At 45.0% G+C, this 24,130-nt stretch overlaps 2 protein-coding genes across 22 annotated transcripts in view; one reads left to right on the forward strand and one right to left on the reverse strand.

The window, feature by feature from the left end:
* Positions 1–9,612, forward strand: part of SMC1B (structural maintenance of chromosomes 1B) — a 63,443-nt gene extending 53,831 nt beyond the window's left edge. Inside the window, 5 exon segments of the mRNA XM_065522004.2 lie at positions 687–841; positions 2,189–2,340; positions 4,623–4,692; positions 8,559–8,669; positions 9,463–9,612. Of these exon segments, the coding sequence (XP_065378076.1) occupies positions 687–841; positions 2,189–2,340; positions 4,623–4,692; positions 8,559–8,669; positions 9,463–9,561 (587 nt within the window). The 3' untranslated portion in view covers positions 9,562–9,612.
* A 2,544-nt stretch (positions 9,613–12,156) lies between these two features.
* The window catches only part of FAM118A (family with sequence similarity 118 member A), a 32,473-nt gene continuing 20,499 nt past the window's right edge, over positions 12,157–24,130 (reverse strand). For 6 of the 21 annotated variants that reach the window (XM_065522000.1, XM_065521998.1, XM_065522002.1 and 3 more), the window contains exons 5-10: positions 23,350–23,478; positions 21,352–21,637; positions 18,690–18,722; positions 17,666–17,749; positions 14,008–14,135; positions 12,157–13,700 (exon numbers count right to left, since the gene is read on the reverse strand). In XM_065522000.1, the coding sequence (XP_065378072.1) occupies positions 13,632–13,700; positions 14,008–14,135; positions 17,666–17,749; positions 18,690–18,722; positions 21,352–21,637; positions 23,350–23,478 (729 nt within the window). In that variant the 3' untranslated portion in view covers positions 12,157–13,631. Of the gene's footprint in view, positions 13,701–14,007; positions 14,136–17,665; positions 17,750–18,689; positions 18,723–21,351; positions 21,638–22,723; positions 22,922–23,324; positions 23,479–24,130 lie in introns of those variants that run through there. The other 15 variants (XM_015457069.3, XM_015457068.3, XM_074003552.1 and 12 more) reach the window with 6 other exon arrangements.

Genomic DNA, 24,130 nt, shown 5'->3' on the forward strand with positions numbered 1-24,130 from the left:
TATATTAATGTGTACTTTTAATACTGAATCATTAATTGTTTCCTTTTTGAAGTGTTTTGCTTTAATTTAAAACCAAGTTTATTGGTGATTTTAAAACACATATATTTTTTTCACACCAACAAAATTGACATAATAAATACTCTATCAGGCTGGGCACGGTGGCTCACGTCTGTAATCCCAGCACTTTGGGAGGCTGAGGTGGGTGGATCACCTGAGGTCAGGAGTTCAAGACCAGCCTGGTCAACATGGTAAAACCCCGTGTCTACTAAATATTATAAAAATTAACTGGGTGTGGTGGCACACGCCTGTAGTCCCAGCTACTCGGGAGGCTGAGGCAGGAGAATCACTTGAACCTGGGAGGTAGAGGCTGCAGTGAACCGAGATCACGCCACTGCACTTCAGCCTGAGCAACAGAGCAAGACTCCGTCTCTAAATAAATAAATAAATAAATAAATACCCTATCAGAACTTGTCAATATTATTTAGCAGTTAGCCCTACTGGAAAAGAGACTCATGAATTCTAAGAGCTATTCTCTTGGAATTAATAGTAGTTTAGGTATTTTGAAGGTAACTTTACTCAAGAGATCCAAACTCAAATCCAATTTTAAAAATATTTTATGCTTTACAGTTTAAGTAAAAGAACCTCCTCAGTGGTCTCTAAAATGGAAAACATTGATTCTCTCTTAGCTTTTGAGGCCAGCAGAAAGGAAGCCAGAATGTGTAGGCAAGAGTTTGAACAAGTGAAAAAAAGGAGATACGATCTTTTCACCCAGTGTTTTGAGCATGTCTCAGTCTCAATTGATCAAATCTACAAGAAGCTCTGCAGAAACAACAGCGCCCAAGTATGTATCTTTCATCCTCCAATACTAGTGGGAAATCTGTGTTACTGGTGGTGGTTTTTTTTTTTTTTTTTGGTGGGAAATAAATAACCGCTGCCACATTATTTGAGCAACTCACTCATGGGGCAAAGTCAGTTCATGAAGAGTGGTTATCTAATGACCTGCATTGTAGATCCCGTTCACTCCACACTATTCAGTGTGGACAAGTCAAAACCTCTCTGGGTCTGTTTCTTCATCCGAAAAATGAATGGACTAAATCATTTGGTTTCCAAATTCTCTTTAGTTCCAAAATTCTGTAGTCTGGTACTAATTTGATTTTATAGCACTGTTGTTTTCTGTGGTAAATGTGGAATACTAGAGGATCCTGGGAAGATGGTTCATCAGTGGAGTTGACCGGAGTAACAAAAGAGAGGTAAAGAACTAAAGGCAGGGTTCAAATTCAGATATGACCCTTTTAATGATAACCACTCCCATTCCATTATCAATATCCGTAGCAAATACTCGTGGAATTGAATGTGAAATAAAGATGTAGGTCGGGGCTTACGTACCTCTTCTGCTTTTGTTTGCTCATGTGCTTTTATGACTAAAAGGTGATCCTGGATCAGATATTTAGAACTTCAACTGAAAATAACTTATTTTCAGTAAAGTAAGATTAAACCCATTAACTCCTTTTTTTTTTTTTTTTTTTTTTTTTTTGGAGACAGAGTTCCCCTCTGTTGCCCAGGCTGGAATGCACTGGTGCGATCTCAGCTCACTGAAACCTATGCCTCCCAGGTTCAAGTGTCTCAGCTTCCCAAGTAGCTGGGATTACAGGCACACACCAACAAGCCTGGCTAATTTTTGTATTTTTTGTAGAGACAGGGTTTCACCATGTTGGTCAGACTGGTCTCAAACTCCTGACCTCAAGTGATCCGCCTGCCTCAGTCTCCCAAAGTGCTGGGATGACAGGTGTGAGCCACCGCGCCTAACTCTTTGAGAACAAGATTCATCTCTGTATCTACAGTTCCTGGCCCATAATAGGTATTCAGTAAATGTTTGATGAATATATCAGTGAGCAAACTGCATGAAGACTGTTTTGTAAGACTGTGGCAGGTGCCTCTGAGGTTTGACTGGCAGTCTGGTGGAAAGGGCTGATCCCTGGGTATGTTAGAGTGTTTTCCGTCTACCACCTATCCAGACAACCCTGTTTTCTGTGATTACATGTAGAACTAAATACATTATTTATAGGCATTGGTAGTTTTCCATCAAAATTGGAGAAAAGCTAACCAATAGAATATTTTGCAGTTAAACTCCAAGTTGAACTTTATCAGTTGCTTTTCTGATATTGCTAAATAAACATATGTGTTTCAGGCATTTCTTAGCCCAGAGAACCCTGAAGAACCTTACTTGGAGGGAATTAGTTATAACTGTGTGGCCCCAGGCAAACGGTTTATGCCAATGGACAATTTGTCAGGGGGAGAAAAGTGTGTGGCCGCCTTGGCTCTCCTGTTTGCCGTGCACAGGTAAGGTCACAAAAGCTATTCAGTTTTCATATAGGGCAGAAGCCAAGGGGACCTTCCTACAGAAGATATATTAACTATTGTCTTTATTAATATTTAGCAAATGGGATACAAAACTATCTTCTTCAGCCAGACAATTCAGATTATGTTTTAGGCCTACAACAATTTAGACTTTAGACAGAAAATCTAAGAGAGAATTCAGATTTTTAGTGGGTTTTTTTTTTTTGGAGACAGAGACTTGCTATGTTGCCTAGGCTAGGCTCAAACTCCCAGATCAAGTGATCCTTCTGCCTCAGTCACCTGAGTAGCCAGGACCACAGGTACGTGCTACCATGCCCAGCTAGTTAGTGACAGATTTTTATTCAATTTCTGTTATTATCAATAGCTACTACTATTCCATTTTAGAAAGAAAAAATATTTGGAATGGCCAGAGGTGACATCAGGATTGAAAAAAATCCCAATTTGTATATTATTTTCTTAGTCAATATTCAGAGATCTGCTACTTAGTAAAGAATGTTGAAGTATTTCTTCTATAAAAGTATTTAATCTCCATATTTCCACTGATGGTGGTGGAACTGTTTCTTTGTAAAACAAATCAAGAAATAAAAAGTTATCTACAATTAAGGCAATTAGCCTCTTTCAACATTCAGAATATTAGATGAAGATCTAAAGTATAGATGCTGAACCTCGGCAACATAGTGAGACCCCGTGTCTACAGAAAATAGAAAAAAGTTAGCCAGATGTGGTGACATATGTCGGTAGTCCCGGCTAGCCAGAGGCTGAGGTGGAAGGATTGCTGGAGCCCAGGAGTTCGAGGCTGCAATAAACTGTGATGACGCCACTGCACGCTAGCCTAGGTGAAAGAACAAAACTCTGTCTCAAAAAATATACATATAATACAATCAGTAAAATATAGATGCTGCTGCTTTTCTATTTCCATGACCAGGAACAAAAACATACAAGAGTTTGACAACTTTTTACTGGTCTCTAGAAGGAAAAGGAATAGGCTGCCACAGGAAAGGAAAAGAGAAAACCATGGTAGCTGGAGGCCTGCTCTGAACAAGTAATCTGAGCAGAATCAGACTAGGTGGCACCCACATCCATTTAGTCAACAGATACTTACTAGTTACTGTGTATCAGGTGCTGCTGCAGGCAGTGGGGAGACAGCTGTGAACAAAACAAAACGCCTGCCTTGAAGATACTTCATTTTAGTTGGGAAAGGCAGATAATAAATAAGGTAAATTAGTAAACTAATTATCCAATATAGAGAACATTAGAAAGTGACAAGTTCTGTAGAGAAAAAAAGCAGGGAATGGAGATGGTGAGTGGCAGGGAAGTGGTTAGCAATATTAAAGAGTCATCTGGGAAGGTCTGTTTCAGAAGGTAACATTTGAGCAAAGATTTGAAGGAATAAATGGAACAGGTCATGTGGACAGCTAAGGGAAGAATGTTCTTAGACATCAGCAATAGCAAGTGCAAAAGGCTCCAAGGCCAGAGTGAGCCTAGCATGGATGGAGAATAGACTGTATGCAGCAGTGGCAGGCACAGGGCTAAGACTGGTCACAATCAAGGTGAAAGACAGCGATGGTGATTGGGCCAGGGTGAGAGGATATGGTTGTGCAGACGGAATTTGCTGACAGGTACGGGTGTGAAGGAAGAGATGTGAAGGGGATGGCTCTGTGGGTTTTGACCTAATCGACTAGAGTAATAAGAGCTGCCATTAACTGAGATGGAGAAAACCACAGGAGGGAACAGGTTTGGAGGGCAGGGGAGAAGTTTGCTTTGAGATGAGTTTGAGATGAGTTTGAGATATGTATTAGACACCCACATGGAATTGTAGAGAAAGTAGTTGGACATTTGAGGTGAGAATTCAGGAGACAGGTTAGAATTATTGGTAGAAGGGTGGGAGCCATCAGTATTTGGGTGGTATTTAAAACCCTGAGGCCAGATTTAATCACCAAGGGAGTTGATTAGATAAGCACAGAGATGAAGAGTTCTCAGCAGACTCTGCAGGGGCTGAGGGGAAGTAGACTATGTCCCCCTGCAAGTCACAGAGCAGTATTTCAAGGAGGAGGGAGTGACCAACCCCAAATACTCCTTGCATAGGTCACATACATGTGGACTGATAACTGAGCATTGGATTTAGTAACATAGAGGTCATCAAATACTTAGAAATATCCAAAAGAGTGTGTTTTTTTAATTTTGAATACTGTTAATCTTTTCCTCCAAGTCTTTTATAAAACAGATAGAAAATTGTAACTTACTTGATTGTAATTTTTTTCTAGTTTTCGTCCTGCCCCATTCTTTGTTTTAGATGAAGTGGATGCAGCCCTAGACAATACTAACATAGGCAAAGTAAGTTTCTGCTTTTCATTTTCAATAGATTGTCTACAATTCAAGGATCATGTGAAGCAAGCAATAGAAAATGCTCATTAAAAATCAGTCCCTGGGCCGGGCGCAGTGGCTCATGCCTGTAATCCCAGCACTTTGGGAGGTCGAGGCAGGTGGATCACCTGAGGTCAGGAGTTCTAGACCAGCCTGACCAATATGGTGAAACCCCGTCTCTACTTAAAATACAAAAATTAGCCAGGTATGTTGGTGCGCGCCTGTAATCCCAGCTACTCAGGCGGCTGAGGCAGGAGAATCGCTTGAACCCGGGAGGTGGCGGTTGCAGTGAGCCGAGATTGTGCCACTGCACTCCAGCCTGGGTAACAGAGTGAGACTCTGTCTCAAAAAAAAAAATAAAATAAAATAAAAAAATCATTCCTTGTAGGCTGGGCTTGTTGGCTTATGCCTGTAATCCCAGCACTTTGGGAGGCCAAGGCGGGTGGATTGCTTGAGTCCAAGAGTTTGAGACCAGCCTGGGCAATATAAGGAGACCTTGTCCCTACAAAAAGTGTGAAAAAAAAAAAATTATCTGAGCATGGTGGCACACATCTGTGGTCCCAGCTACTCAAGAGGCTGAGGTGGGAGGATCACCTGAGCCTGAGAGACAGAGATTGCAGTGAGCCGAGACCATGCCACTGCACTCCAGAAAAAATAAAAAATAAAAAACAAAAAAAAAATTAGTCCTTTTAAAATCTAAGATAAATATCTGAAACAAGTTGATTCAGGGTAGTTTTCGTTCAAAGCTTAGGGGACCTTCCAGAGTTGATGGGACAATCAACATGGGGGTCAAATGAGGATCACTGTACTTGATCAACAGTGTTACTGCTGGCATAACAGGTTTCTCACCAAATCTAGATATTGGGAGTTAGAGAACCCCTAATAGGCCCTGTGGCAGGGCCTTGTTAAGTCTCCACTTACAAAGTCCAAGAGTACCATCTCTAAATAAATTCCAAAAGAATTAAAGTTTAAAATCCTACCTTCCCATTTTTAAAAAAATTTTAATCTATTTATTTATTTTGAGACCAGGTTATGAGACTGGCTAATTTTTGTGTTTTTGTTGGAAATGGGGTTTCACCATGTTGCCAAGGCTGGTCTCGAACTCTTGGGCTCAAGGGATCTACCCGTTTCAACCTCCCAAAGCGATGGGATTACAGGCGTCAGCCACCACGCCAGCCCTACCTCCCAGTTCTATCAAAATGTATCCAGCAATTTACTGTACTTGAGCATGATCCTGTTTTCAGTCTTTGAGAGAATGAGAGAACTAAGGAACAGTTTCACACTTAGGAGTTAAACTTTAGTCAGCACTCAAGGATCAGTGGGTAGATACTCAGAGCTGGCGCACCTGAAAGAGCTGGGCTGTCAGCCCACACATCTTAACGGTGACTGGATTGAATTTTGGACATGAGAGTGGGGTCTGCTATGGAACATGAACAAAGGATGGAGGCAAATCCTGGCAGTGCCTGACACTGCCCAGGGGAAGAGTAGCATCGGCCTGCAGAGTTCCCGGTATCATGGTTCTGCTACTGGGGCCATTCATTCTTGGAGATGGGTGAATTAGAGTCTCCTGGTTCTGATTCCAGGCCCATCCATCTTCTAGAAATGACCAGGCTTTGTATTAATGGCTGCTTACAAGGTGGCTGCTGTGGTCATGCTGACATATGTATTTCTCATCATTTATTTATAAATTGGCATTCTGGGACAGGTGCGGTGGCTCATGCCTGTAATTCCAACACTTTGGGAGGCTGAGGCGGGAGGATCACTTGAGTTCAGGAGTTCGAGACCAGCCTGGGCAACATAGTGAGACCTTGCCTCTATTATAAAGAAATTTAAAAAGAAAAAAAGAAAGAAATTGGCATTCTGGTTTATAACCTGGCCTTGTGAGTGATGTTAAGGAGCCCATGCTTGAGAGATGTTTGCAACCTCAGGGTACTGCCCAGCAGGTTTTGCACCTCCGAAGCTGACCTCCTTGATTTCTTACTCTGTTGAGTATCACATGAATTGCCTGGGTAGCTGCAACCTGAGGTACCCTCTGATGGCATGAATGTAGTCTTTGGGCATTTCTCAAGTGGTATTCATCTGAGAAAATCTCTTGAAGGCCCTGCATTTTTAACATGGCACAGGATACACAAGAGTATCACATCAACTCCATACCCCCAAAAAGTCTCTGCCAGAAACTTCATGGTAGCTGGGGAAAGAAAACATAGGAACAGAAGAACATCTTGAGTTGTCTCTTGAATGCCAGCGAGTGTGCATCAAATGACTGGACTCCATGGCTGACTCATTTGGGAGAAATCTCCCCTTAGGAGGATAATTTTGGCACTTTATATCCCACATTCTGTGAGGGGAAATCTTGTGGCTATCTTTTCTTGGCTGCATTTAAGGTATCTATGTTTGAGGAAAAATTAGATGTTTGCATTGGTGGCATCTCCAGGTACTAGGTCTTACTTAAGACTCTTATTAGTACCCATCCTATGTACTAAAACCTCTTAATTGCATTATCCCTTTGAGACGTATCTTTCTGACACTCCGTTGCTGAATTGAGTATGAGCAGTTATGTAGTATGAGGAACTATGAAGCACCCTTCACTCCCTCTTGTGATCAGGGTACCCAACATTTACAACAGGTAACTCTGCAGGAAAAATGCATGCCCTGCATCTTCGCATCCTGTCTCCCCTTCTTTTCCTATTATGGGCCCAAGACCTTTATTCAGCCCTGTCATAGTGGCTACTACCATTGCCTCTAATACTGGAAGTTCCTTCTATGAATTCAGCATCATAGAGCAGTTCTTTCCTTTCTCATGTAAAACATGACCACTCATTCCTCAATGGAAGCTGCCATTCCAATACTTCCAGAGCTTGTGTCCACAGGATCTTTGGTGCACATGGAGAAGACCCATTCTAGGCCCTCAGCGAAATCCCAGGAGTTGGCAGTACTTTTGTTAAACTGTTGGTAGCTTTTCTTTTCTTGGGGTTTATCACTGTCCAAGTTCTGAGTAGTTTGTTCACCAAGACTCATCTCTATTGAGTCCATTTTGCACTTCTCATTTCCTTGGAATTGAGCTTCCTTAAGGAACCAGAGTTCACCTCTAACCAAATGACTTGATTATGGATTACAAATACATACATAATTGCCCTGTTTTTCCTTTCAGGCTTTGAGTTGGCAAAATAGGAAGATGGAAATTATTTTGGATTTTTGCTGCTGCTGTTGTTAGATGGAGTCTCTCTCTCTGTCGCCCAGCCTGGAGTGCAGTGGCACAATCTCGGCTCACTGCAACCTCCGCCTCCCGGGTTCAAAGGATTTTCCTGCCTCAGCCTCCTGAATAGCTGAGATTACAGCCGCCTGCCACCATGCCTGCCTAACTTTTTGTATTTTTAATAGAGACAGGGTTCGCCATGTTGGCCAGGCTGGTTTTGAACTCCTGACCTCCACTGATCCACCCGCCTCGGGTGGATCCCAAAGTGCTGGGATTACAGGCATGAGCCACTGCGCCTGGCCTGGAGGTTGTAAGTGTAAATACCAGTCCTTTTTCACCCTCAAAAAATACTTCGAGTGGTAGTTTTTTTCTTGTTATAAAGGCTGATTACCTATTTACACCACAGTATCTTAAGTTGGAGCTTTATTCTTTAAAATGTTCTTAAAGTTTTAGATCATAGGTTTAATGAAGTTTATCTCATTTTAGAATCTATTTCCATTTCTGCAGTTGTTGGGGATTTATTGAATTATTGGAAAGGTGGATAAGTCCTTGTCCAGACTCAGAGACATGCAGAATTACTGTCCCCAGAGCCCAGGCAAGGCCTTTCTTTCCTAGTGAAATGTTTTTTTATTTCTTCCAGGTGTCAAGTTACATCAAAGAGCAAACTCAAGACCAGTTTCAGATGATAGTCATCTCCCTAAAAGAAGAGTTCTACTCCAGAGCCGACGCACTGATCGGCATCTATCCTGAGGTAAAGACAAATCAGAGGGGAGGAGTGTACCCACTGCCAACTTCCCTTAGGACCCTGACAGCCACCGGGCTTTCCTTTTATAATGAAAACTTCCAAATGGAGTCTAAGGCTGAAATGATTTTTTAGTCAAATAAGATTAAAAATAACTACTGGTGTTTTCCTAGACAATACATAGAGATTGAAGATATATTTTAAGTGAAAAAAGCAAATGGAAAATTGCAGAACAATAAGTATTGTTTTGTGAAATAATAGTCCATGTTAATTTACACTAACTGTTAACATTATACTTATTTCTGTAATGTTTCAGTGTTTTAAGCAAAAACAAATGCACTATGGTAGAGCAAGGAACCATTTATCCTCCAAAGGTATCTGAGGACAAAACAAAGAAATACATTAGAAGTTCCAAGTTGTATAGTAACTTCTAAAATGTGAACACACCTTTCTCAAGCCATTGAAAATTCTAATCTGAACTCATGGAGTAGAGCCACTAGTTCAGGTCATGTGGTTTTGGACAGTTAGGATTTACTTCCTGAATTTTCCTTTAAGCAAAGGTAAAAATTTACCTTCCTGTGCCTACAGAATGTTAGGGGACCACCTGGAAATATAATGCATGAGCAATGGAAATTCTCCTACCAGATAACACCAAAAAAACCCACAACCGATATAAATGCTGTTATCTTTTTAGGTTGAAGAAGATACCTTTTAAATGCAATTCTAGACTCACTAATGGCTCTTATTTTACTTTAATACTTTTTCCCTAATTAAGAGAACTTTTAACTGTCTTCTATTTTAGTACGATGACTGCATGTTCAGCCGAATTTTGACCCTAGATCTTTCTCAGTATCCAGACACTGAAGGCCAAGAAAGCAAGAGACACGGAGAGTCCCGCTAGGGGCAGCCCTGCAGCGGGCTCCTGATCACTGTTCAGTTTCCACTCTAATACTCACACAGCTCCTCCACAGATGACGTCTGGAGCAAGCGGGACCAGCCTGGTGCACCCTTTAAGAGAAACCTTAGTTGCTGTAGCTAAAGAGGCTGTAGCTCACTTCAGTTGAGTGTTCAGACCCCTTTCTAGTTAGTAGGGAAAGTTTTCAGTGAGAGCTGGTGTTAAATGAGTTTTTAAAAAACAAACAAAAGATACAACTTTGTACTATAATTCTAACTTCTATTTTGAAATAAGCTAGTCTGGTTAGAAAAATTTTGAATTCGGCTTCATCTTCACTCTGATCTTGCCTTGTACCCAAGTAATCCTGAAGGGAACTACTCTTTGGTTTTTAAACATACTAGTTATAAGATTGTTAATAAACTGTTGAACCTGGCTTTTGGGAAATGGTTTCAGAGAAACTATGTTAGTATTGAAAATATCAATAAAACATGTTCTAATTTCAGATGTCTCCAATGTAGAATTTTAGAAGCCAAAAAATACTTTAATGGTGAAATTGAATTACATGTTTCAATGCAATCCGAATTCTTCTAAATAGAATTTCTGTTACAGAAATATTGAAGAATACAGAGTTTCTCAAGTGACAACTGACTTCTCTACTTACAAACGTTGTTATGTGCAGGAAAGCTGCACTTTCACCACTTCATTTCCACTTCAAAATGGAACAAGACAGGCCAGGCGCGGCAGCTCACATGCTGGTAATCCCAGCACTTTGGGAGGCTGAGGTGGGTGGATCACTTGAGCTCAGGAGTTCGAGACCAGCCTGGCCAATGTGAAACCCTGTCTCTACTAAAAATACAAAAATTAGCCAGGCATGATGGAGTGCACCTGTAATCCCAACTACTTGGGAGGCTGAGGCAGGAGAATTGCTTGAACCCAGGAGGTGGAGGCTGCAGTGACCTGCGATTGCACCACTGTACTCCAGCCTGGGTGACAGAGACTGTCTCAAAAAAAAAAAAAAAAAAAAAGGAACAAGAAAATTCTGAGGTGGGCTTCCACTTTAGACCGCTTTGGGCCCAAGTGCTAACCAAGGAGTAGCCTCCTGAGTAAATGTATCCGTTTTAACAACACTGTTTCATGTAGTAACAGAATGCACTCTGTGAGGAAGAAATTAAATCTCAAAAAGATTTGGTTCCTTCCCTGAGGGGGACTTCCAGTACGGTGAGATAGCTGACCTCTATGAACTGCAGACAGCAGAAGCCACTCTATTTGTCCTTTTTTGACACGGAGTCTCGTTCTGTCGTCCAGGCTGCAGTGCGGTGGCACGATCTCTACTCACTGCAACCTCCACCTCGTGGGTTCAAGCAATTCTCCTGCCTCAGCCTCCCAAGTAGCTGGGACTACAGGCACCCGCCACCGTGCCCTGCTGATTTTTGTATTTTTAGCAGAGACAAGGTTTCACCACATTGGCCAGGCTGATCTCGAACTCCTGGCCTTAAGCGATCCCACCCGTCTCAGCCTCTCAAAGTGCTGGGATTACAGGCGTGAGCCGCCGCACTTGGCTGTTCTCTTTCATAACTTTGACTTACAGACAGACCATCAGTGATCCCACCAAATTCAGTCATTTCTGATATAACAGAGCATGCCCAGTAACCTAATTTAAGGGCCACAGTACATATTCAGGCTTTGTTGAGATAGTAAGGAGGTTCTTAGCAGGTACTTGTATAACTTTAAATTTTAACCATTTTATTTTTATTTTTTATTTATTTATTTTAGATGGAATTTCCCTCTCAACCAGGCTGGACTGCAGTGGTGCGATCTGGGCTCACTGCAACCTCTGCCTCCTTAGTTCAAGTGATTCTCCTGCGTCAGTCTCCCAAGTAGCTGGGATTACAGGCGCACACCACCACGCCAAGCTAATTTTTGTATTTTTAGTAGAGACAGGGTTTCACCATGTTGGCCAGGCTGGTCTCAAACTCCTGGCCTCAAGTGGTCTGCCCGCCTCAGCCTCCCAAAGTGCTGGGATTACAGGTTTCAGCTACCCTGCCTTAAAATGTAACCATTTTAAAATGTAATGGCTATTCTAGCTTGAGGCAGTAAACAGCAGGGCCAACTTTGTTGCCTCCTCATGTGATGTTTCTCACTGACTAAACTATACACAAGCAAGTACACTATGCTGGAGTTGCCTCTAATCTATCAATCGCACTGGAATAAACTTTACATTCTACAACGAGCATACAACAGAACCAACTAGATACATCCATGTGGTACAGCAACATGGCTGCGTCCTCCAGCAGAGAACACAAAGCTTTTCTTAAAATGGGCTGTAATGAGCTTTACATCCTACTGCACAGCATCCTCTACGCCTGTAATTCTGCTATACCCTGTGTCTGGCCAGCTCTCAGATTCAGATATTCCCTGACTGCACTTAGTAAATGACATTTAAAACAATAATTTATAATGTTTGCTTTTTAAAACATTTAAACACATTCAAGTAATCATTTAGTTGATTTCACAGTTGGGTGGCAACTCAAGCTACAAATTCTCACTAAATAGCATTCTAGCAAGCCTTGGCATAACTAAAGAAACACTGAGCACACAGGGTTGAAGTTAAAATTTTATTTATGGCTGGAGTGGCATAAAATATTTGTTTTCCATGCTTCAAAAAGAAAAAAAAAGTTTTCAGGGCTTATCTCCCTCCCTTTGCATTCTACCCTTCTATTTCCTGTTCTTAACTTTCTCTGTACCTGTGGGAGTCATCAATGGGGAGTGTCACAGGGCTTGGCAAGAAATGTCACATTGAAGATAAGTGGCCTCAAACTGAAACCAAGCAGGGCTGTTTGTTTCCAAAGAGAACCCCTGACCGTAGGGCCACTCATGAACCACCACAGAAGCCGCTGCTGTGTCACAGTCAGAGAAGTTCCCCGGCACCAGCAGCGCACCCAGCACAGCCGTTTCATGTGGGTGAACCTGAGAAGGTTTAAAGTGTTGCAGGCCCTTTTCAAGTTTTGCCTCCCTCACTCTCTGCAAACTCCCTTAATATGGGCCATAGAAGAGAATTTTAAGAGACAATAACAGACTTGCAAAGCCTGGAATTTATAATGTTTGAAACCTGGTCTTTCAAACTTGGGCTGTCCTGGTTGTCAGTGCCACAGTGGCCCTGCACAACGCTGGCCTGAACTTCGGCAAAGGGCCTCTGGCTCCTCCGATTTCACAGTTCTTAGCAATATCAGACCTGTGTTTCTTTGGAACAGAAGTTACTAAAACTAATTCCAAAGAAGCCCTTTGATCCAGTTGTTCTCCCTAAAAACATACCATTTTCACTAGCGGATTCATTCTTTACTATTTAACAGTGGAACAAACATACCTTTAAAATGCTTTCTATAGTAACATGTTTCCACATACAAATTATAACGTGTTTATTTCGCTGGGCGCAGTGGCTCATGCCTGTAATCCCAGCACTTTGGGAGGCTGAGGCAGGTGGATCACCTGAGGTCAAGAGTTCGAGACCAGCCTGGCCAACATGGTGAAACTCCAACTCTACTAAAAATACAAAAATTAGCCAGGCATGGTGGTGGACGCCTGTAATCCCAGCTACTCGGGAGGCTGAGGCAGGAGAATCACTTGAGCCCAGGAGGTGGAGGCTGCAGTGAGCTGAGATCACACCACTGCACTCTGTCCTGGGTGACAGTGAGACTCTGACTCAAAAAAAAAAAAAAAAAAGTGTCTATTTCGTATTTTCTCTTTGGCAACTACTGTTGCTTGGACAGTCTTTACTCTTCCCCTTTTATTACAAAAAATACCACCTTGACAAAAGAGAGCCTGTCAGATGGGAACGGGAACACCAGGTCCACCCCTTCCCATGGATCCTGGCCCCTGAGGTAGCTGTCCATCAGTCCTTGCAAAGTCCACCTGAAGTGTGTCCGCGTCACCTCCTGCACAGTTCAACACACAGGGGAGCCCTCTCACCCAGCCTTGAGGGCCACACGCCCATGTGGCTCTCTTGGTGTATGTGAGGTTTTGCAATCAGAGATCCACGTGGAGTTCTCCACGCATTCCTCTTCGTTTGGGCACTGTGGTTACAGAAGGCTGGTTTTCAAGTTGCAGGTTTTACTGGTTTTAAAGATTTCAAGACCCTCCAGCATCATCTGTTTAAATAAAAGAACGATATGCCCAAGGGTTAAAGTCCAGCTAAAAGAAATTATTTGCAATAGATTTCTATTTCAGAAACTGCTTTACAATTGTTCTTACATGCGGAAGACTTAGAAAACCCCTCCACAATGGAAACAGTAGTCACTGTCTGGAAATGACCTTGTGTAATTATCAATACCATCAGGGGATCAAGCAAGTGATGACAATTACATTTGCAACCATCTGTGGGAATCTCAATCCATGAACATGGATGCTCTTTTATTTCTTAGTGGACTGAGGATGGGGCAATTTCAACAAACATACAGTGAGAGCCTGTTGGAGGTATGGAGAAGCAGCCTGTCGATTCCTCTGGGATCCCCGGGCTTGGCTTCTCTCACCCACATGCAGGACAGGCCAAGGCTTTCTGTACAACAGAGGCCAGGAGCTTCGCCCTAAGGAGACATGACTGTGTGGGGACAACTGGGACTGCAGGTGCAGGTGATGGCGTCTAGGAGCACAGATCTCACAGGTACTGAAGAAAATCCCTGCCCAATGCTCCACAGCAAGGTCTACCAGGCAGTAGGCCCTGCCTCCTGATGTGCACACCAGTCAGAGGTAGGCTACGGGGGGACAAAATCTATGTACACAAAACAAGAGCAACGGCAGAAGAAAGCCAATCTATTGAGCATAATTGCCCGGGCCTTCGTTCTTGTCAGCAGGCACTGGAGGAGCCCAGATGTGCAGAAAACAAACAAGGAACATGAAAGAAAGTTGTGGGAAAGAACCACCTACCCCAGAGGAAACAGTTCACAGAACACCAGTTTTGTGTTTTGTTTTTACTTACACAATGGTTCTACTAGCTGAACTCACAATCCAAATATTTGCAAAAATATTTCAGTCTGATCCAAAACACTATCAAAATCTAATTCTCTAAAACGTGTGTGCCCCCAAGTGCACCTGAAGTTCTATAAAACTATTATTATTATTTTATCTTTTTTGAGACGGAGTCTTGCTCTGTCACCCTGGCTGGAGTACAATGGCACAATCTCGGCTCACTGCAACCTCTGCCTCCCAGGTTCAAGCAATTCTCCTGCCTCAGCCTCCTGAGTAGCTGGGACTACAGGCACGTGCCACCACGCCTGGCTAATTTTTGTATTTTCAGTAGAGATGGGGTTTCCCCATGTTGGCCAGGCTGGTCTCAAACTCCTGACCTCAGGTGATCCACCTGCCTCAGCCTCCCAAAGTGCTGGGACGACAGGTGTGAGCCACCGCGCCTGGCCAAAGTTGTATAAAACTAAACGAGAGGATGTCGAGTCTGCGACAGCTGCCCCTCACAGCTCTCCCATGAGGACCCCCACACCAGTTCACTCTCATCTTTCCTGCCCCTGGACGGCAGGACACTAGGGCACCCCCACCCCCTGCTGCCAGCCCTCACTTGCGCTATAATTCACTCTGCAGCTGGCCCTTTTAGAACTGCCTTATTTTACTTGACTAAGTTTGCACTCACTATGAATCTTTATAACATGTACTGTTGCACATGGTCCCTGTGGTGTTGAAGGAACATGCAGGGACATAATACTGCTCCAACACACCCGCTGAAGGATTTCAATGTTAAATGAAGAGGTAACTGAAAAGCTGGACGCTTCATAGCTCTCAGAAATTTTTGGTGGACTGCTATGTAGGTATTTAAGAGTGTTTTACTTTGGTTTACTTATATGAAGTACTAAAATATAAACTCCTATTATATGAAAATCCTCTCTCCCACTGTTTTCAGGAATGTAGTAGAGTCAGATAACCAGATTGACTTCTGTCTCCAGAGTTCTCACAGACATAGAACAGCAGATGCTCTGAGAAAAGGTAACTAAGAAAACTAGAGCTTGGCTGGGTGCAGTGGCTCACGCCTATAATCCCAGCAGTTTGGGAGGCCAAAGTGGGTGGATCACAAGGTCAGGAGTTTGAGACCAGCCTGGCCAACATAGTGAAACCCCATCTATACTAAAAATACAAAATTAGTCGGGCATGGTGGTGGGCGCCTGTAGTCCCAGCTGCTCAGGAGGCTGAGGCAGGAGAATGGCTCGAACCCCAGAGGCAGAGGTTGCAGTGAGCCGAGATTGCGCCACTGCACTCCAGCCTGGGCGACAGAAGACTCTGTCTCAAAAAATAAAAAAAAGACATCAGAGAAAACTTAAAAGACAGTGGAAATCAATCCAAGCAATCCCAACTAGTATGACTTCCAGAAAGGGAGAACAGAGAAGATGGAAAGAAGAAATAAAGAGAATCACAGACTATTCCAGAACTGGAGAAATGGAGGAAGAAAAAGAACACGTGAATAAGGCAGGTAAAAAAAGTTTTCCACCTAAATACATCCTCATTGGATTTCTACTCAAGGGAAAAGGGGACCCTAAAAACTCCCAGGAAAAAAAGCAACGGGTACCTTCAAATCACTGGGAACAGGTTCCCATCAGACCCTCTTCATAGGAAACCTGGTCTTCAGACAGTGGAGTCTGGGGGAATCACAACCAAGAATCCCACGCCAAAACTACCAACGAGCGTGAGGATGGCACAGACACCTGCAGACACATCGCCCTCGGGAGGCGACCCCGCACAGGGCTCTGCAGAAGCAGCCTCAGGAGCTACTAGCAGGATGGACGGGGGGCCAGAACAAGGGAGACCTGGGCCTCCATCTCAGAGAGGAGGAGGGAAGCTCGGGAGGCAGGCACACAGCAGTCCCCCACAGAGCTGACCAGGAGAAGGTGTCCTGGGAGACGTGGGGTGGCAGGATGAAGAGAATGCATACTTTTTTTAAAAAAAAATTCTTAGTTCTGAAAGCTGAGGGAATGCATACATTTAAGAATATTGGGAAATGTTATTTTTTGGAAAACAAAGGGGAAAGAAGAACCTAAAAACTCCTCAAAAAATAAGAAGTAACACAAATGTCTCAAAGCCCCAATATTAAACAATAAAACATGGGAGAATGGAATGTAAGAACAAGCCACATTTGACCCTGACATTGAGAACACATCTGCAGCTGGCACAGGTGCCGTGGCACTGGGCCCACGGCCACCGCCACAAGCTGGCTAAGCAGGAAAGAACACTGACGCTGTTTTCATCAAGGAAATGCTTTTGTTTGCCGACTTTTACAGTCAACCTACAGACAGACTGGGGGTCTCATTTCCCTTCTGTCCTGTCACCACGGAGACCAACAAAACGGGGAAGCCGGCGGGCCAGGGGGTGGGATACGCAAGCGGGGGGCCATCCAGCCCAGGCTTCGTGTTGGGAAGTCTGGCTTAAGTCTGTTATTTAAAGAATGAGAAATAACACACAGCACTACGCAAACCTGGGAGGAGGAGGAGAAGGGGAGAGGGAGGGACCGGCACGAACGAGCGAGATCGCCCTTCGTAGTGTCAACAGAGAGGCCTATTCAAATACACTGTTTAGATAGTTCAGTCACTTACATCTCAGTCTGTAACAGGCAGCACAGCTCAAATGATTTAAAGTGCTTTTCTACAGGACTCGGGTGACATGCATCAGGCTAGTGGTCACCCTTAGGGGCTGGAGAAGGCTGGAGAGTGACAAGGGGGGTCCTGGCAATGCTGCTACCTCAACTGGGTGTGATTAGATGGGAGCGTGCACTTTGCAAAAATGCACTGAGCTGACCTTACATAACTTGTGCACTTTTTATTCATGTTTTTAACTTTTCTTTTTGTAGACAGCACCCTTCTGCCCGCTGCACCTTCCTAGTGTATGTTTTCTCCATAACAGTTTTCTAAAGAGGCACCAGCACCTCTGGGCAGTTGGAATTGGGTTGGGGTGAGAGGTCAGGGTCTCTGCTAAGCCTCCTGTGCTCTCTGGCCCTGACAGAATGTATGCACCATCCTCCCACCACAGGGCCCGGAGCATTAAAGCGCGGCATGGTCCCTGAAGATGCCTGCCAACCAGACCGACCTGAGGCAGCTCCCCACAAAAAGAACGGACACAATACCAGTATCTGATTGTCTGAGTTTTTTTGAAACTTCAATTCCATTCTCTTCTAACTTCCTCTTTGCACAGTCCTGGCATGCATTACCTGAAAGAGGAAAATGTATTAAGCTTGTTTATTTAGAATCCACCCGCCGAGGCACAGTTTATAAATGTGACCTTACTGAAGCATAGGCCAAACAGACCCTGCCATCCCCTGCAGATGACACTGACCGCACCACGGCTTCTCTCCAAAGAAAGCCATGCTTCCGGGAGTCGCATTTCAGTAAGAAAGCGACTGTAATAAAGATGTCCTTTCGCATGGGAATAGGTGGATGGGAAGCTGACTGCGGCGGTTTTATACCTCCCGCACCGCTAACATGGATGTGATGCGAGCAGCTCCCACATCGATGCGCGTTTTCTCATCTGTGAACGCACTGGGCCAAACAGGCAGGGAAAACGGGGCTGCGACAGAGGCCTCTGCGCCACTCACCAGAGTCCCTTTTACCCAAATGGCTCAGCAAGGGGAGGCACCTGGTGCCCAGTTCACACACAGGAGGACGCTTGTAGCCACCAAGTCTTGTTAAATGTATAACCAGGCAGAACTGAGCCCAGCAATAAGAGCGTTCACATTTCAAACAAGGATTAAATAGAAGCTTCTGTGTGAAAGCTCAGACCCGTGCAATGAACGCTGCGGAAGAGCTGGGTCATTCTAAGGCACTGCATCTTGCCCCACATGGTATCCCACAAATAGAACCTGTTCCAAGTCCCCTGTCACTCTTGGTTCTAGGGCAAGAAATTATTCTCAGGTGCCAGCTGGCCCACGTGTGATCCGGCTGTGCTTCCTCGTCAAAGGGATGGCTTTTAGTGTCTCGGTGTGGCAGGCACCATGCTAATGCATGGCTATTTATCATCTTCAGTGGGGCTGTCTTAATACAAGCTAATTATTTAAGGTGAAAAACAAACGTTTATGATTTTACAGTGAATGACAGAAGACAATGGAATGTGTAGGCAAAAAACAGGCTGGCGAGAAGAAAGATCTGCTTTACCCAATAATGTGGTGCTGTCCACTCGGTCAGCATCTGAAGGAGAAAGAAAAGCAGTCAGTGGAGCCGAGACACCCAGAGCTCGTCCTCCTCAGCCGCTGGCAGGCAGTGACTAGGAACGGCAGTGACTGGCAACAGGCTTCTGGGCAGCTCGGCCCACACGGAAGGTGGGCTCCTGGGCCGCCCGCTGCCCTCTCTTCTGCACCTTCCAGGCTTGGTGCGAGGACTCGCTGAAGGCGCCAGCTGGCACAGGGAGCGTGGCGTGGTGTCCGTGGTCGCTAACATGACTGTCACTGGCATGGGCCTCCTCTCCCATCAGGAGTGGCACTCCATGAATTCGAGTACAAATGTCCTTCATGACAGTCACAGATTAAAACTCCCAGTGACCTTGCAGTCTTCCGGCAGCCTGTCGAATCCACTTGCCTGCCCCAACCTGGAAAGGGAGCCTCAGCGCGACAGAAAGCTGCTCAGCCCCACTCCAGGAGCCCGAGCACATGCAGGGTTGCTCTGGGCCCTGTTCTTCGGGGAGTGTGGGGGCGGAATGAGAAGCGGCGGACGGGGGCAGACATGAGGAAAGCCCGCTGCCTCTCTGCAGAGCCACGCACTGGGCTGGTGCCAGGACGCACCAAATGGTGTATTTTGCTCTGCAGTCAGGCCAGGATCCCAATCCCAGCTTCAAAATGTCTGGGCGCTAACTGGGCACGTTGTGTGCCTGTGCCAGCTCCGCTCGTCTCGTCTACGAAATCGTCTGCTTACTGGCGCTGCGTGCTGCCACTGAAAACCCAACTAAGGTAAGAATATGGAACTCCTAGTAGGGGGTGACACACGGCAAGCAGGAGCTCCTTTCTTCTGCCCTTAATAAGAATTATACTTTTATTTATGGAAATGGAACTTACATTGGTCCATTTTGCTAATTATTAGCAATTTTGAAAAGAAATGATAGTGGTTAAAAAAACAAGAAAAACCTGAGCTGTTGGATTATCTGTGCATTCTCTAGTCTCCAAGTTCACAGCTGGATACATACACCTGCCTCTGTGGCTAACCTGGTTCCAGTGTATGGTGAGTGTGCCTGGGTTTCCTGTTACAATTAAATGAGCCAGCACAGGCCTTTCCAAGCTTGCCATCATCAATGTTTTATGATGCCAAACTCGCAGCTATTAATTCCCTTATGTCAAGATGACCAAGTTTTAAAATTTCTCAATTATCCTGGTCATTCCTGATAGATGAGCAATTTCTGAAAAGGGCCAAGGAGCACTACTTAAAAGAGGTGCTGCATTCAGAACAGGGACATTCAGAACAGGGAAAATACATCACTTGAAAAAAGAAGTCAAGTGTTCATCATGAAATCAGGTTGTGCTTGTGAAGTTGTAACTTTTCAACTGCAGTGACAGGACACAAATATGAGGTATCTGCATCTTTCAAGTGTTAAGTATCACAACTGATAAAGCTAGCCTGGTAGTTTTCTTTCTTGGTTAAGGAAACCTGAAACAGGAATAAATGTGTCCAGCTATACATATGTGTACAGTTGTAAACTTCAAAGTTACTTTATGTTTTGTGTTTAGAGACAGGGCTTGCTCTGACATCCAGGCTGGAATGCAGTGGCCTGACCACAGCTCACTGCAGTCTCTAACTCCCAGGCTCAAGAGATCCCCCCACCTGAGCCCCCAGAGTAGCTGGGATCACAGATGTCCACCACCAAACCCAGCTATCTTTTTTTCTTTTCTTTTTTTTTTTTTTGAGACAGAGTCTCGCTCTGTGGCCCAGGCTGGAGTGCAGTGGCACGATCTCGGCTCACTGCAAGCTCCGCCTCCTGGGTTCACACCATTCTCCTGCCTCAGCCTCCCGAGTAGCTGGGACTACAGGCGCCCGCCACCATGCCCGACTAGTTTTTTGTATTTTTAGTAGATACGGAGTTTCACCGAGTAAGCCAGGATGGTCTCAATCTCCTGGCCTCGTGATCCACCCGCCTCAGCCTCCCAAAGAGCTGAGATTACAGGCGTGAGCCACCGTGCCCAGCCCAAACCCAGCTAATTTTTTAAAACATTTTTGTAGAGACCAGGTCTCCCTATGTTGCCCAGGCTGGTCTTAAACTCCTGGGCTCAAGCAATCCTCCTGCCTTGGCCTCCCAAAAAACTGGGATGACAGGCATGAGCCACCACATCCAGCCTGAAGTTAAAGTTCTAGTTACAGACTGTCACTAGGACACCAATTACTCCAATCTTCTCATTTTAAATTACAGATGCAGTTTTTAAAAATAATAACTGGAAGATTGGTGAATTTTCTGGATACGTGAATTACATCAAAAAGAGAGAGAGAGCAACAACTGGAAGAGCCCTGTGAGTTTCGTACTTGAAAAGCGAAGGCAGCCAGGTGCGGCGGCTCACGCCTGGAATCCCAGCACTTCAGGAGGGCGAGACTAGCCTGACCAGCATGGTGAAACCCCGTCTCTACTAAAAATACAAAACTAGCCGGGCGTGGTGGCACATGCCTGTAATCCCAGCTACTCGGGGGGCTGAGGCAGGAGAATCCCTTGAACCCGGGAGGTGGAGGTTGTGGTGAGCCAAGATGGCGCCACTGCACTCCAGCCTGGGCAACAAGAGCGAGACTCCATCTCAAAAAAAAAAAAAAGAAAAAAGAAAAAGGAAAGTGAAGCCAGATCCCATACCTGGGCTTTGCTGTTTGCAGATGTGAGTGGCAAGGTCTTGCACATATCCTGGAAAATGGTCAAAACAGTCCCCGTAGGATACAACTTTGATTCCGTGCAGAAGCATATCTGCCTGATGCTTAAAGAAATGGTCTTCATTCTCCTTCAGCACCAGCATGTAGTGCTCCAAATCCACCTTATTCGGCACGGAGTAAAGAAAGAGGGCCTGGAATATCTGATCACGAAGGGTCTCTCCACAGCCCACAAACAGAAAGGACTTCGTGCGGTATAAGTTCTGGAGGACTTCCTAGAAAAGGCCAACAGAGAAATTGGGTGCTCATTTGAAAGACGGCAAGAGCTTACGACTAACCAAGTCACATCCCTGTGCTTTTACATCACTGCTCTGAGTCACATGTGTGTGCTTTTAAATCACTGCTCCCTGACAGGCGTTCCCAGGGCCACACTGAGGAACACAGTTAGAAGGACAGTATCCTCTCCTGACATGGCACTCAGGTCACCTCACAGCAGCAGCCCGTGGCGGCAAAGACCACGGGCTGAGCCTGCCTGTCCCCACCTAAGCCAGGGTAACTGGTCTTGGCCGAGGTGGGTGGCAGTGCACACGCCCCTTACAGCAAGGCCAGCCCACTCCGCACACTCACCAGGGAAGTCACCAAACTCAAATTTTCTCAAACTGGGTACAATTTTAAATTACTAAAAAACATCAAATGAGGACAGTAAATGTTTTCAGTTCAGAATTACACACATAAAACACCCTGAAATTAACGTTGGCCTCAGTGGGTCGTATGTGGGAATTCTTGCAGGGGTGGTTTTACAAATGAGGGCAGGGCTGGGGAGGGCATCAGTGACCGTGACTGACGGGGTCGGGTGGGCAAAGAGAAAGCAGATTGCGTGGGGTCACTTAGGCAGGCAGGAGGGAATCACCAATTCAGCTAACCAAATATCTCAGAGAGGCTCAATCTCAGCACAGGCATTTCTTATAACCAAGCAGTATTAATGATGTAACTGAAAAGCATCTGCCTCGTCACTCATCCTGCTGACACCTGTCACGGCATGACGCGAGCCCAGCGCTGAGCACTGAGGAACAGGGCACCTAGCTGTGTGCCTGCGGGTGAATCCACAGACACCAAGTCTCTCAGCGATTAACAGAAGCACAGCTTTTCCACACTTCATTCGAGGGCATCAAGAAGACCTCACAGCCGGGCGTGGGGGCGCACACCTGCAGTCCCACCTACTCGGGAGACTAAGGCAGGAGGATCCTTGGGCCCAGGAGTTCAAGGAAGCAGTGAGCTTTAATCATGCCACTGCACTTCGGTCTGGCCCACAGAGCAAGACCCTGTCTATTTAAGAAGAAAAATAAAAACCTCACAGAGAATGAAGTTTTATTTACTTTTATTTTTTATTTTTAGAAATGAAGTATCGCTCTGTTGCCCAGGCTGGAGTACAGTGGTGTGATCCCAGCTCACTGCAGCCTCTCCCTCCCGGACTCAAGCGATCCTCCTGCCTTGGCCTACCAAAGCGCTGGGATTACAGGCATGAGCCACTACACCAGGCCAAGAATGAAGCTTTGCAACTACAGGAAGGAGAGCAGAGAATTTCAGACTAGAAGATGCCCGGAAGAATAAGGACAACATTCTAGACTGCACGGGGCCCTGTATGTCATGCTGAGGAGTTCCACTGTACACCTGGGCAGGTGAGAATTACCAAATGGCTGGGGCTCCTGGAAAGGGTAAGGGCAGATCTATGCTTTTAAAGCAATCATGGATTCCTTCCTCCAACGAATGTTCGCCAAGCATCTACTCAACATGGAGGCACCATGCAGGATCCCAGAGACACAGATGAGGACAAGAGATGGGGCCCCTCTCTCAGCAACTGTGTGAAGGGCCGACCTGAAGGGCACAGACGCCTGGAGCCTGCGAAGCTACTCGACTGCAGCCAATGGCCAGTGGCCACCAGGAATCCCCCAGAGGACGCACCGATGCTAATTAGGACGGGCCGTACCATGACTTCTGCGTCTTGAGTGACGTCTTTATACCCCGATGGGTCCAGCACCATCCCGCAGGGGTCCGTGTAGAGGCCGTGAATGTGGAGGACGCCGTACTTGATGTGCCCTCTTGCCCACTCAAGGACCTACCAAACATCAAGCCAAGACAAACATATCCTCAAACTGTTTCAAACAGAGAGAAGAAAATACTGAAATTGGATCCATAGTTTTTAAACTTATCTTGGAAAGAATCAGAGAGACGCTTCACTTTACAATTACACCTTCAAAACCTAAGAGAAACTCGGCTGTGAGCCCTAGTTATTCCCGTCCTACGACAGTACAGTTACGCCTGTCAAACCTGAGAGAAGATCGGCTGTTAAGTGCCAGTCATGCGGGTTCCGTGATAGCAAAAGAGCTTCTTTAGCTGGGCGTGGTGGCTCATGCCTATAATCCCAGCTACTCAGGCCAAGGCCAAGACTTGAGCTCAGGAGCTCAAGACCAGCCTGGGCAACAAAGTCAGACCCCGTCTTGCAGGGGGGGGGAAAAAGGAACTTATTTAAAGACAGTTACATAGAAAATGTCTTTAACACTTGAGATTACAGCAAACTGTTAAGAATGATTACTTTAGTTGGGTTATGGGGACTTTCACTTCTACGTTATATGTTATATTTTAATTACTGCTATTTCTGTATTCTACACACCCAGGAAAAAAAAAAAAAAAAAAAAAAAATATATATATATATATATATATGGGGAAAAGTGTTTATCAGATAGCTAAGTACATTCCTTTCAGTTCAA

Source organism: Macaca fascicularis, chromosome 10 (genome assembly GCF_037993035.2).
Source record: "Macaca fascicularis isolate 582-1 chromosome 10, T2T-MFA8v1.1".
NCBI classification, from domain to species: domain Eukaryota; kingdom Metazoa; phylum Chordata; class Mammalia; order Primates; family Cercopithecidae; genus Macaca; species Macaca fascicularis.